Consider the following 13,654-nt stretch of genomic DNA (forward strand, 5'->3'; position numbering starts at 1 on the left):
AGGATGTAAGTATTCTGTTGAGGCTTTAGGGTATTGCCAGGTCCATCAAATAATATGGTCCAATGGCCTTGCTAGCTCTCCATAACAAATGCATAGTTTTAACCTTAATCTGTTGCCTTATGGAGAGCCAGCCCTGCTTTGTTCTGTACTGTATTGTATATGCCTAATGGCTCGATTCTGATCCACCTGAATTTTATTTTGACTTATCTTTGGACAACCCATGTACACACTATTGCAACGGGTACTTTTCTAGAGGGCCAGAGCCTGGATCAGAGTGTCTCAAAGGGTGGGATTACATAGAGGCATAGCTGCACTATTAGGTCATCCTGGTAATGGAAGTCCTTCACAGCAGCACTAATTTGAGTTTAAAAAAAATAAAATGACAAGAATGACACCCAAGTTGAAGGAATACAATTTGCACAGGCGGAAGGCCTGAGAGTCTCCAACCAAATAGATGGGACACCACTGAGCATAGCCCGGGATCGGACAGTAGGACTTCTAACTTCCCCAAATTGAGGCACAGCCAACTGCTCCTTACCAAGTCCTCAAATTGCATCAGGCAGTCCAATTTTTGTTAGACTGAATTAAAGTGGTCCGAGCCCGGCAGAGGGAGACTGATTGAACATTGTGTTAAAACGGATCTGAGCCCGGCTGAGGGGGATCCAGGATGAACTGTGAATCACCTGAGAAATTGGAGACATGAAATTCCTATGAGCATTGTGTTAAAAGGGATCTCAGCCCGGCTGAGGGGAATCCAAGGTGAATAGTGAATCACCTGAGAAATTGAGTATGTGTGAAATCCTAAGAGGAAAATAACATATTGTTTTTTTGTCACATCAGGCCTTCTGAAAGAAGAGACTTTGAAAGGCAAAGAGACTTGGGCGCCGAAGGCCCTGATGCTAATGTTGGAACTGCACCCTCGTGCAAGAGAAACCAGAGACTGTGCTAAGCTTGAGTGTGAAGCCTTGTACCTTGCTGAAAACATGGGGAAAGTAGGCCACAAGCCTGAATATCCTGACATATCATTTTTTGAATACTTCTTTCTTTTACATAACATTGTTTCCCACACTATTTGTATTTAGAGGTAAGGATTGGCTATGTTTTTAGTATAGGCCCTTTTGTTTTGACAAGATGACACTAGGATTGCGTCATTATTATTTGATGGTCGTAGCTTGCTCCCATCTTTAGATTTAGGATTAGATAGGCATTTTTCAAACCCTCTTTGAAGTTCAATAAACACCCTTGAACTGTGGTCACTTGTGCCGTCTTACTGTTGATACCATGCCTTCCTTACATAGTGTTGATGAAAAAGCACTAACAGACTTTTTTAAAAATGTTTTTATTGTGATATGGTTTACATGAACCTTTCCACAAATTCCTACCAAATACACATGATCTTTACAATACATTCACATTACAATTCACATACAAATGTAACAGTTAAAATCAATACAATTTAAAAAACGAACATGTGCAATAATTAGAGATGTTCACTCCCCACATAAGACGAGACCAAAACATTTCCTTGGAGTGAACAGTTGAAAGGTTATCCAGTTCCTTGTGAACAGCAATCGATCCGGTAGAGCTCAGAGCTTTGCAGTCCAAAATCCAATTTCTTAGACCTTTACCTATTCAGTACTACTTCTTAATATTTGAGTGGGCAGATACTCTTTATGTACTTACATACCTTGGGCACCACGTTGAGCTAAGCAAACTACCAAAATGGTGCCTATTTCCACTTCCGGCTTTTGCTATAACTAGTTCCAGCCTAATTACTTCATTAGGGAAACGCCATTCACAGCGCCTCGATTTACTGCAACGCAGGCAAGATCAAAGTGAGAAAGACAGAGTTGCACAAGTAAGTGATTTTTTCTAATCATGCTTCGTGATAGCTACAACCTAAATTGAATGAAGGGAAATTAGCTGCGGTCAGCAAGACTATATTCCTTTTTGACATAGCAAGGATAAAATATGACCAAATTCCTCATTGAAGATGAGGATAGAGTGGGGAGTTTACCAACATATGAATGCTTCAACTGCAGCCATCTTTAGGTTAATTCCAGAAGTATTGATTATTTATTTTTCTTTAGACATTTTTGACTCCTATTTTAGAGCTTGTGGTTGTTTTTTTTAAAGCTCAATTTTTCGTGAGTGGCTTATGATCAGAAAAGAGTAATTACTCCTACGCTCGACAGGACATGGGATGAACACTATATTTGAGATAATAATTCACATTAAGAAGAAATGTCCTAATGGGTATCAATTACAGAGAGCATCTCTCTGATGCATTTCTAGATATAATACATGAAAGACGTTAATGAATCTCAGCTCCTCAAGAAGGATCGATACCGAAACGTATAGAGCTAATAATTTCTTGATATCCTCAACAAACATAGTACAGAATATGTTTGTTATATTAGGGCATAAACTTGAGATATTTTAAGCACTGTATATTTGGATGTCTTTATTGCTATGTGACATGTGTGAAATATGCTGTACTATCTATTGCATCTTGTTTTGGTAAACATATTTAACATATTTCACTAAGCATCTAATAAGGATTTTTTTGATCCCAATACAAACCAATATAAGACTTTGACTTACAGTATTTTGTTGACAGAGTCATTCCATTGAAGAGTGAAGCACTTTCCACTGAAGTAATAGGGGACATACTATTATGTATAAACAGTGAACCTAATGCAGATTTCTTATTACCAGCACCCATGACATATTGAATTGATTCAAATGTATAAAACTACTAGCAAAAAGTAACCGTTCTCCAAATGGATTCTGTAGACAGACATGATAACACTCTCATCAATTGTTGAAAATCAATTATCCTGTAGGTCGCTGTTCCGATTCGCTTATCGGTTGATGCGCTTTACACCCTGAAGTAAACTGCACTGAGAATGGGCGCGTGTGACTGGCTGACATATCCCAGAGCAGACGTTGGGGAGGAGGCAAGAGTTGGTGTGCTGCTACATACTGGGACCTTCTGTGCTCTCTCTCCACCAGTTGCTTCACCCTCGTGTTGTGCAGTTTGTTGCGGTGCATTGTGGTGGAAATATTTCGGAAACCTACGACCTTGAAACATGGTATTCTGTACCTCGTGTCGAGACTGGTCCTTCTACAACCACATTAATGTGTTGCTGATTTCGGGCAACCATCTCATGTGTGAAGGTGCTGAAATCTGGGGAAAGGGTTGGGAGTCCAAATGTCCTATAGCCAGTTATGTCCGGGGGGTCCTAACATTTAACTATGCAAAATTTGGTGCAGATTATTGAAAGAGTGTGGAATTGTATAATGAACAACGCTTCGCCAAGCCACAAAGCCACAAACACATTTTGACTTTTGCTGAAATCTGGGGAAAAGGGTGGGGTGTCCACATGTCATGTAGCCAGTAATGTCGGTTGGGTCCCAATGGGTAACTGTGCAGAATTTGGTGCAGATCAGTGACACGGTGTGGAATTGTATAAAGAACAACGCTTTGCCACAAACCCAACCACCCACAAATGTTCACTTGTATAAATGTAAATAGATAGATTATTGAAAACAGGTAGTGCGGCCATTCACAATAGTTTTGATGGCCTGGTTTAATGTCACATCCTTTAATTTGTCAGGAGAATTCACCACTTCAGTTGTTTGCATATGCTCAATAATAAATAAATAGGTGCTATTGCTGATGGGGTAGAAGCAGAAAGTTACACACTAGCCGTACAGCAAGCTTCTTCATGCCCCTGCTTTCTCCTCTACACTGCACGCATCAGCGGCAGGTCAAGCCTAAGGGAATAGGGCATAGGGCATTTCCACTGCACGATTGAGAGAGTAGACTCAGGAATTGGGTGGAAACAGCCTTTAAATTCAGTAGCCCATTGGAATCGGTATTCCCAGTCGTTAACAAATGCATAATCACTCAGCGCCAATGAGAACAGGCTGTGCAATTAATGAATACAAAAAAGGGCACGATACAGTAAGCAACATAATGCATTCCTCATCAAAAACCAGTGGAAACACAACGCAAACTAAACTACAACAACTTGGTAAAGATTCCTTAGCGCGCTAAATGTCCGTCCTGCCGGACCTAGAATATGCATTGCAAGAAGCTTTGTATTGTCGTCTTGTGAGGTTGGCATTTTTAAAGAGTGTATCTCAGTGGCTCTTTCTGCTGGAGAGCCATTGATGCAGCTGCTCAAGGTAAGTGTGACTTTTAGTTTTTAGGTGCCATTAGTGCTCTATAATAAGGTCAGCCTCAGTCTAATTTCCCTCAGGTTTCTGTTTGCTCCTATCAACAGCTGTGTTTATAAAATGCCAAAGCTCAACTCAGCTCAACAGTTTCTTTTTGGTCCCATTGAGAAGTTGTTTTTAGTAGTGGCTCAATCCTTTACAGATGAAATTTGCTGAAAATCTCTTGCGCACTGGGAATGTTTCTGGTACCTTCTGTCAGGAATGCGATGGCCACTGTACCACGTTGTTCAATGTCACGTGTCCCTCCTTATCCTGTTGTGAGTGGATGTCCAGCTCTGCGAGTACAGTGACTGACCCCTGGAAAATACCGCAGCACTTTCCTCTTCTGCCTCATAACAATCCCGCCCTCAATTGCCATTTTATTACAGGAAGAAAATAAAGTATGCTGTAGAAGGTCCCCGTCAGCGTCAAGGGGAAGAAGAAGGCGTTCACCTGAAAAGAGTATCACATGCCTGCGAAAAGATAAGCATTTTGAGAAGGCAACAAAGGCTTCCAAATCCCGGTCCCCGTCACCGTACACCCGAAGGCGCATGTGCCAGCTCAACAAAGATAACCAGCAGCGGCTGTCTCAACTGAGCCTGGGCAACTATGAGTTCAAGTCCGATATAGATGCCAGGCCTCCATTCGTAGTCAGACACGTAAGTGGCCCTTTCCTTTTTCAGAGTAATAATGATCTGCCTTAAGAACTAAGTCTAATATGCTTCGGTAAAATTAATCTAATCTAAATATCCTCTTTTGGCTGAGGTTTGCCGAGTACATTTCTGACAGGTTATTTGAACAACTGTTAACAGCTTATTGTTTTAACGTGGAAAAGCCTAAATCATGTATACATTATTTTGACCAGTATAGCTGGGCTGTTTGCAGCAACACTGTATGTAATTGTTGGCCTCAACATGGGGCTGAATGGTGCAAATTAAGATTGTTGTGTCTACTTGCATGTTGGTGTTATTTTTCTCCAGTGGTGCTAAAATGCACAGTGCAATATTGCACATGGTGCTGTTAATTTGCGGGAGGTGACATCAACCGTTTGCTCATGCCACCACCCTAAAACATTCTTCTGGTCATTTTGGAAATCTGTGGTAATGGCATGGCGGCGCCCACAAATGTGTTCTCTTCCGTGCATGCAGTCCCGTCATGCAAATGGGAAATAATGCATGGAATCCCAGGCAGACCTGGGTTGCCATGCATTGTTGGCCCTTCACAGTGCAAATAACCGTGAATGCCTTAAACCATGTCTATGCATGTCTATGCATGGCTAGAGGCATTTGCATGGATTTCCATGAAATCCGCCAGCTTTTATTGGGTAACAAAAGGATGGTGGATTCCGTAGAAATCCGTTGCATTTCTGCCAACATTGAAATGCATTTGGACTTTTACAGCAGAGAAGACGGATTTGCTTATTAGAATCCTTGCCGCTCTCAACCATACAGATCTGGGAAAATAACCTAATCTGTTAAAAACATGCATAAAGGTTTTACACATGCCTTTTACGCATGCTTATTATGAACTGGGACATTTTAAGTAGCTACACCCTTGCACACAACAGTATTTCTCGCCTGCCCACCTCCAGCTCTCCCTGATGTCTCCACTCTCAGCACCTAGCATTTGCAAGCTATCCGCTCCAGTATGAGTCAACATAGTGGCCTATGATAACAAACCCATGTGTGACACCCTCCCATCAAAACCCTTAATGAATAAGCAATGTCCGAAGATATGTGCCACATGTACAAAGGGCAACATTAGATTTGGACCTGAGCTACACATAGCAACAGAGAAACTACAGCTGTATTGCTCAACGCAAACTTCTCCCTGACCACGCATGCTGGACTTGCATAAAAGAAAAAAAAGGAGTTGGTAGTACACTCCATATGTTTTGACAAACTGTTGCACATCTGGGAAGAAGTGAATCAACGACTTTGTTTGGTTCTTGACACCTACATTCCAATGTCACCTGAGCTTGACTTCTTGGGACTGGTTCATCAGTCTCTACAGATGTCTTCTGATGTTAAATTACTCCATAGGGCCTTGGTAATGTCAAAAACAAATTCTCCAGCACTCGAAAGATAGCACTTAACCTATTGTGGGGACATCAGACCTTCTGTTGCTCACTGCAAGGGAAAATATTATGCATATGAGCAAAGATCTACAAGAGAAATATGAGTCCATATAGTTATCCTTCATTAGTAACTGGTGAGGCACAATCCGATTGTTACAAACAATGTGATTGGCCCTCGCCGGGTCGTTACCTGGCTGGAAAAGACTTACCTGAAGTGCTCAGTTCCGAACGCTGAGTCCCGAGTTCCTTTCCTTTCTTCCTCGACCGCCATGGACAGAGAGAAGGTACCATGTGAAGTCCCTTCTCCCTGTTCCATGGCAGCCATTTTGTTTGTTTACTTTTTTTCCTATGTTTTTAATGGCAGCCATGGAAACGGAGAAGGGACTACTTGTCCCTTCTCCCTGATCACTGGTGGCAATTGTTTTGCTTTTTTTTCTCGAGTTGAGAAACCGTTTCAATGCTGTTTCTCCACTCGAGAACAAATGCTATTAGTACCACAGTATGACGTGGCAGGGTAATAATAACAATAAAACCCTTGAGGGGGCATTACTGGCCGGGTAATGCCCCAGGGCTATGTTAAAGCCGTTGCTTCACTCTGCTTGTAACTATCACCCCGGGGGCATTACCTGAACGGTAACGCCGCCTCCATGGGGTCTATTGCTTTAATGAACACTAGGTATGACCAAACCAGCCCCTCGTGAGTCAAGGGCATCCTCCGCTGCATTTGTTAGTCCTATCTTCCTTTTTGGTGTGTATGGTATCCTGTTGTGATGTTTAATTTGAAGTAGTGTGGGGCATCACATAGCCGATGTACGAAGCCCAGGCGTTATGCAAACACTAGATGTATTAATTGGGCACAACTGTATTGGGGCCTATAATATTATTTTTGTCTCTGATTATCAAAATAAAAGTTGAAAAAAAGGTGACCATGACCGTGATATTGGACATAGAAATCAGACACTCCGCTGGATCAAATTGTTTCTATTAAACAGTGCAGAAATAATAAGGTAATGTTCAATTTAAAGCAGAATTCAAATCAATCACCTGTGGACCACCATTTAGCCATAGTTTCGAATAACATTTTACAGAAATGCTGATGATATCCAGCTGTTCCAGCTGTCCCCAGGCTTGGATTGCTCAAGGTTAACTTTTATTGACTGCCCGACAGAAATCAATCATTGAATATGCGGGATTAGGCCACCTACGCTTCACAGATGTTTTTAAAAGGCCCACTAAAGGAGCTGGTTGATCGCCAACTGGTAGTCATCGGTAAGTTAAAGGAAGCAGTGAGCACCCCTGTCAGACCCCACAAACTAAGTCAGCTGAGAACATGGCATGGGAGAAAGAACATTGGGGTCACTTTGCTGCTCTTCCTAACTGTTTAATTGTTGGTGGCCTACTGGATCTTAAACCTGCACGGTGAAATCAGATATAATTATCTTAAAGCTGGAAGTCGGGAGAAAACAGAGCAATAGCATCACTACAAAAAGTTACAGGACATCCACAGCACCATACTGAAACTCCAATCCAGCTGCTCTATAGAATTCAAAGTTATTTGGGCATATCAATCGAGGTTATGAAGCAAAAAGAAGTAAAGTGCACCCTACCCTGGAACACCTTTGCAATGCTTTACCACCATACATCCAACGTGCGGTTGGGCAACTGTATTGGCCTCAGCTCGAACAGGCTGTTCTAACAGCCACAGGACACCAACGTGTGTACTAGTTGGGACATACCCAGCCTAAAGCCCCGATCGCCAAATTAACTTTGCTGGGAGAAATGAACTTGCGCCTTGAAACACTTGTGTATAGGCACGTTACAAATGCCATACCATATCATATCAAATATCATATCAAGGGGAGTGGACCCTGCACGTACAGACCACAAGTCTTTCCTGAGCTTGGAAGTAGGTTGACACCTCACAGTGCAAGGGAAGTATATCCATTTCCCAATGGGTGTTACAAAGCTTGTGGTCAGCGACCTCCACCAGGGAGAATTGAGACACGAGTAGTGAAATGCTTCTCTTGTGCATAGGTGGCAATATTGCCAGAGCAATCTCTGAAAAAGCACAAGAAGAACCCATGAATACGAGTTACCACTACGCGAATCAGCTACCTGTTGGCCTGATGCCATTAACCCAATTACTTGACCTGGATCCAGCTCTGCAGTCCTATAAAAACAGGACACAGCAGTAGTACTGGAGTTAGGAGTTGGTGTGTGGAGTTTTAGGTCCAGATTAGAGCATGTTGGAGCAGTGAGGAGGTGAAGAGGGAAGAAAGTGAGGAGTGGAGGAGGAAGAGTGGTGAGAGAGTAGCTAGTGATAAAAGAAAGGGGGAGCAGATGAGGCAGAGAAGAACTAGTAGAGCTGCTATTGACGTGGCGAGGAAAACAGATGGGGAGGTAAAGGAGATGTGGAGAGGGCATGGTGGAACAGGGAGGAAGTATAGAGATAGATGAGAAAGTGGAGGAGAGTAGATAAAGCTGAGGAAGAGAGAGAATGGCAGAAAGAAGGAAGCAAGAACAAAGAAAAGGGGAGGCACAGTGACAAATAGAGGAGGTAAAGGGAACTGAAGGCAGATGAGAGGAGGAAGAGATCAAATTAAGGTAATGGGGAAGGGAGGAAGTGAGAGAACAGGGGCAAGGACGATGAGAGAAGCAGCGGGAGGTGAGGGGGAAGGGATGGTAAAGGGCAAAGAGCAGTCAAAGGAGGAAGAGAGGAGAGAGCGAGACTATCCCCAGAATTTCTGACCTAAGAAAGGCCAGATAATGGTGGGAGAGTCCATAACTTTCAACAAAAGACCCTGAATGCCCAGCAGATAAGGCTAGTCATTACCACCAGATAGGGAAGTCCGATAACCCGTTGGATCTTACCATCTGTGTAACTGCCGGATGACCAACCGCAGCCGGAAAACTTAAGTTACGAGGTGGGTTACCTTGTATGAGCGTCGAGGTAGACCAACGCCAGCTCCTCACAACTTTATTAATGACCACGAAAGAAATGGCGAAAGCCAAGAAAGATAGAACTTGGGGGAACAACATATGCCCTTAGATATTAAGAGCAAAAGGAACTGAGTGAGAAAAACTGGCAGGCGAGTAGACCAGGTCTTTTGCAAAACTGGGACCCGCTCCTAAATTGTATCAAGGACCTGTGTGAGAAAACCTGGCAGGAGCGTGTACCAGTTGTTTTGTGAGTCTGGGGATTGCACCCACATTTTATCAAGGAACTGCATGGGAAAACCTGGCAGGAAAGTATACCAGGTTTTTTGCTAGTCTGGGACTCCATCCCAAGTAGTGAACTGCATTTGTGTTATTTTGAAAAGAGAATCCCAAGGAAGATTCATGTCCTTAGGATTTTGATTGCATTGAATGTGGAAAAGACTTGGGATAGGGAGTCATTGGCTGGAGTGAATTGCAACAGCAAGAGGAGGGGCTTATCCTCTTGGACTATAAAGAACTTGGTTATTCTTTTGAATTTTTATTTTGGTGGCGAGAAACATGGGGAAGGGAGCCATTCCCTGTAACTGTGACCATTATCCATTTGCAACTTTGTTGGCATTAAACCTTTTTGTTGAACTTTGCTGTGCTCCGTGGAGTCTGTCGCTGGTCCAAAGGACCAACCCGACCTCACGCCTCTGAAGTAATTAGACTTTCTTCCCGAGAGCACGGCCTGCAGGGTAGTATAACCTGTCAGGCCAAGGGCTCAGGCAAAAAGGCAGGACAACAGCAGAGCTAGAAGGGAGAAAAACAAGGCAACCATTACACACCGTTGTCTTTTTTCTGGCACATATGCCGATCTCCCACCCGCATAAACCCCAGGCGCTTACCTGTGTGTGTCTCTTGTCTGGCGGTATACCTACTTGTGTTAGGACACAAAGCGGGGTTCTTGAGGAATCCAGAAGAAGTCCAAGATGCAATGCAGGGAGGTAAGGTCAGATGGCAACCAGGAGTCCCTTACCCGGGTGGAACGAGGACGCTACTGAGGGGAAGGGGTAATACAGTCCATTGGAGATCAGCAAACTGTTCTTGATTGCAATGTGAAACCATGGAAGGAATCCCTGACCCAGACGGAACGAGGGCGCGACTAAGGGGGAGTGTAGACACAATCCAGAAAAGGTCAGCAGAGAATCCTTAATGCAATACTTACACCTGCAGAGCATCCAGGGTACTGCAACAGGTCCAAATACCAAAGAAAAGCTACCTTCACTGAAGCAGCAGAGCGTCCAGTACAGTGAAGGCAGCTTTTATATGAATCCAAGGAGGTGTATGTAGAACGAGCAGCAGAGCTTCCCGCTGTATGAGGAATCCACAGGAAGCAAGATGCAGAACGGGTAACGCAGGGAATACGTCTAGCTTCGGTCCCATGTTACAAGTTGGCACGTAAACTGAGAGCTTACAAAAAAAATGCGCTCTACACAGCGGGCGGGGGTAGGGAGCCAGCAGACAGACTTTAAACGGCATGCAGGAGAAGTCCAGAAAGCAGTCTGTGTTCGTTTACCAAATGGGAGCCAAAGAGCAAGCGTCAGATACAAAAACGAAATCCAAGGGCAAGGTCTGGCAAACGGGCAGGAGTCAGGATACCAGAATATAAGCAAGAATCGGATTACACTAAGCAACTCTGCTACCATGATAATATGGTTTAGGAGCAACGGCGTCTGAGGGGGCGTGGCCTAAATAGGAAGTCCCTTCAAGCGAGGCCTGAAACGCATGATGGAACGCGTTCGTAGCAGGGACAGAAACCAAGGCCAACTGGGAAATGGAGTGCCCTATTGGTGTTGGCGCTGTTGCCCCAGATGCCAGGGCAGACGCCAGGTGTTAGTGCTTGTCAAACAGCGTACGGATCTAGGGGTTATGACAAACTTGAACATTTGTGCACTTTTCAATCCACAGACAATACCCTTAACAACTTAGGGTTATGTTTAGAATGAGAGGGCTAGGATAGGATTTCGAACACAGGAAAGTTTTGTTTTGGACATGTTGACACAGGACAGACCCTTAGTTTTTGGTGGATGTAAAGAAATAACTCCTAGATTACGTACAGTTAGGCAGTTTTGCAAACCCTTTATCATTTCAAAAAAGTTTTATACCAATCATCATGTGCCCTCTGTGTCCGTGTCTCATTCCTGGTTCCTCACACACTAAAATGCATTTGTCCCCTGGATTCAAAGGTCAATTTGCTCTTGCCCATTCTTGTATGCTAAATTATAAAATGGTTGTAAATTGTTTGTTTTCAATGTACAGGTGAAATGATTCAATCAATGCCCAAAAAAGGATATTTAACTGTGGCATTCCAAAAATGCTAGATTTGTTGCATGAATATCAGCAACTTTAAAGAACAGATTCTTTGCATTCACTTAAAAACTATTTAAACATCAACTTAGTGTTTCTTCTTTCCATTTTAAGCAAAATGTTTTCAAATACTTTTTGGTCCTTACTAAAACAACTTTGGAGTCTGAATCAGTTTAATTGAATTCCATACATCGCAGCACTTTAGATTTTACGGTTTCATTGTTTGAAACAGGATGTAAGTGTACCGGATTGACAAAAGTGATCTTCTCTAGGGTGGGTGAAAGTAATACATTTCTCAATGCATTATGTACCAAAGTAATGTTCCAAGGGCTGGTGTGGAAACAACACAAACCCTCTCAACAATGGATGGGTGCATGAAAAGAAAATAAAGTCTCTCCATACTCTAAGATGGCTTTAGACTGAGTAGAAACTGGAGCCAGCTTGGTTGAACCCCTTCCTATGTTACTGATCATGTCAAGAAGGCCCTGCCATCCCATTTTGTTAAAGTTGGGTTTCACCCACCCTTGTAACTCCTCTATGTTTGTCACACTAACCCTCCTCCCCGCCACAGCCTCATTTCTGTTCACACTGCTAATGCTTGTATAGGGCCATACAGCCCTCCTGAGCTGTTCTATGCTGGATTTCTGTTCACTCCTCCCAATGTTCTGCCAACTCAATCTCACTGTCTCCTAAAACTCATTCTCTCCTAGCACCTCCTCTTGATGTTTGCCAATGTTACTCACCGGAATGGAGAGCACGGAAACAGGCCGGACCTCTATTGCTGGGGAGTTGCTTGAAGGAGCAAGGGTTGGAGCCTCCACCCAAGCCTCCTCTCTGTGAGGGAACGAACTCTTTAAACCGATATGACCACCTGCTGAACTGTACAGACAAGGGGACCGATCGAGCAAAAGAGCGGGGAGAACACACCGCCTCGAACCCAGGCTGTAAAGGAAAGGATAACAAGTTAAACAATCTGCCAATACTGAATCTGGTTTTCCTAAGACTATTAGTATATAGCTAAATGTGTAACTCTCCAGTATTGAAAACCAAGAAAACTATACTTTACCACTGATGGAAATAGGATTGATGTAAAGAGTCCTGGGAAACAACGAAAGTATAAAATAAAAAAAGGGAGGTTAGTAAGGCAGCTATCCCCGAGCGGAACGAGGGTCGCACTGGTTTCGGGATGGTGCACCACAGCAAAGCGTTCAAAAAGATGCACTTTAGGAATGAAGCCAAAATCCACAGATATTGACAGTCGGATGAAAGAGGGATTCCAGTTATAGAGTTGTTCTTACCAGAGTAGTCACTATCCAAGAGTCCAGGAAGCAGGCAGGGGGTCTGGTACACGGGCGGTCAAGAAACACAGCAGAATCAGTATCCAAGAGTTCAGGAAGCAGGCAAGGGGTCTGGTACACGGGCGGTCAAGAAACACAGCAAAATCAGTATCCAAGAGTTCAGGAAGCAGGCAGGGGTCTGGTACACAGGCGGTCAGAAAACAATTCAATCGAGGATTCAGAAGAAGGAGTCCGTGTGCAGGCAGGGTCGGTACACGGGAAAACCAGTACTTCAAAATTCAAGATACAGAGAGAGCACTTTGGAAAGTATGCCGGTGTAACTTTAAACAGAAGCAGCGTTCTGTATGCCGCTGTGGAATAAGTAACAACAAAGAGGCGTGCCGTTTGAGAATGAGGCTCCCGTCTCAACGCCGGGAACTACAACTCTTAACAGGTTTTCTGGGTAGTGTAGTTCGTGTAGCAATTTTCCACGGCAGCTGCCAGCGCGATAAGAAGGGCGCATGCCGGCGCTGAAACCCTTTATGAAGGGCGATCACTTTCCTGTCCCTTATTCTGGCGTTACCTGGAACTCCCCAATTGTTCTTGCGTAAACGGGAGCAACGAGGCAGAACCCGGGGAACGTGGTGCGGCTGAGGGCGAGGTGTAACAGCATCCACCCCCAAAGGCGGCGCAGACCCCCTCCGAGCATGAAAACGGCGCAAGAGAGCCGGAGAAGGTATATTGCATAAGGGCTCCCAGGACCTGTCTTCGGGACCGTACCCCTTCCAAT

The 13,654-nt window shown here is 43.9% G+C and overlaps 1 protein-coding gene across 2 annotated transcripts in view; it reads left to right on the forward strand.

Annotated features, from left to right (window-relative positions):
* The window catches only part of SPATA6L (spermatogenesis associated 6 like), a 721,724-nt gene that overhangs the window by 456,551 nt on the left and 251,519 nt on the right, over nt 1-13,654 (forward strand). For both annotated transcript variants that reach the window (XM_069625723.1, XM_069625724.1), the window contains one exon: nt 4,614-4,883. In XM_069625723.1, coding sequence (XP_069481824.1) covers nt 4,614-4,883 — 270 coding nt within the window. The remainder of the gene's footprint in view (nt 1-4,613; nt 4,884-13,654) is intronic.

The sequence above is a fragment of the Ambystoma mexicanum genome, chromosome 6p (genome assembly GCF_040938575.1).
Source record: "Ambystoma mexicanum isolate Mex_15411 chromosome 6p, UKY_AmexF1_1, whole genome shotgun sequence".
NCBI classification, from domain to species: Eukaryota; Metazoa; Chordata; class Amphibia; order Caudata; family Ambystomatidae; genus Ambystoma; species Ambystoma mexicanum.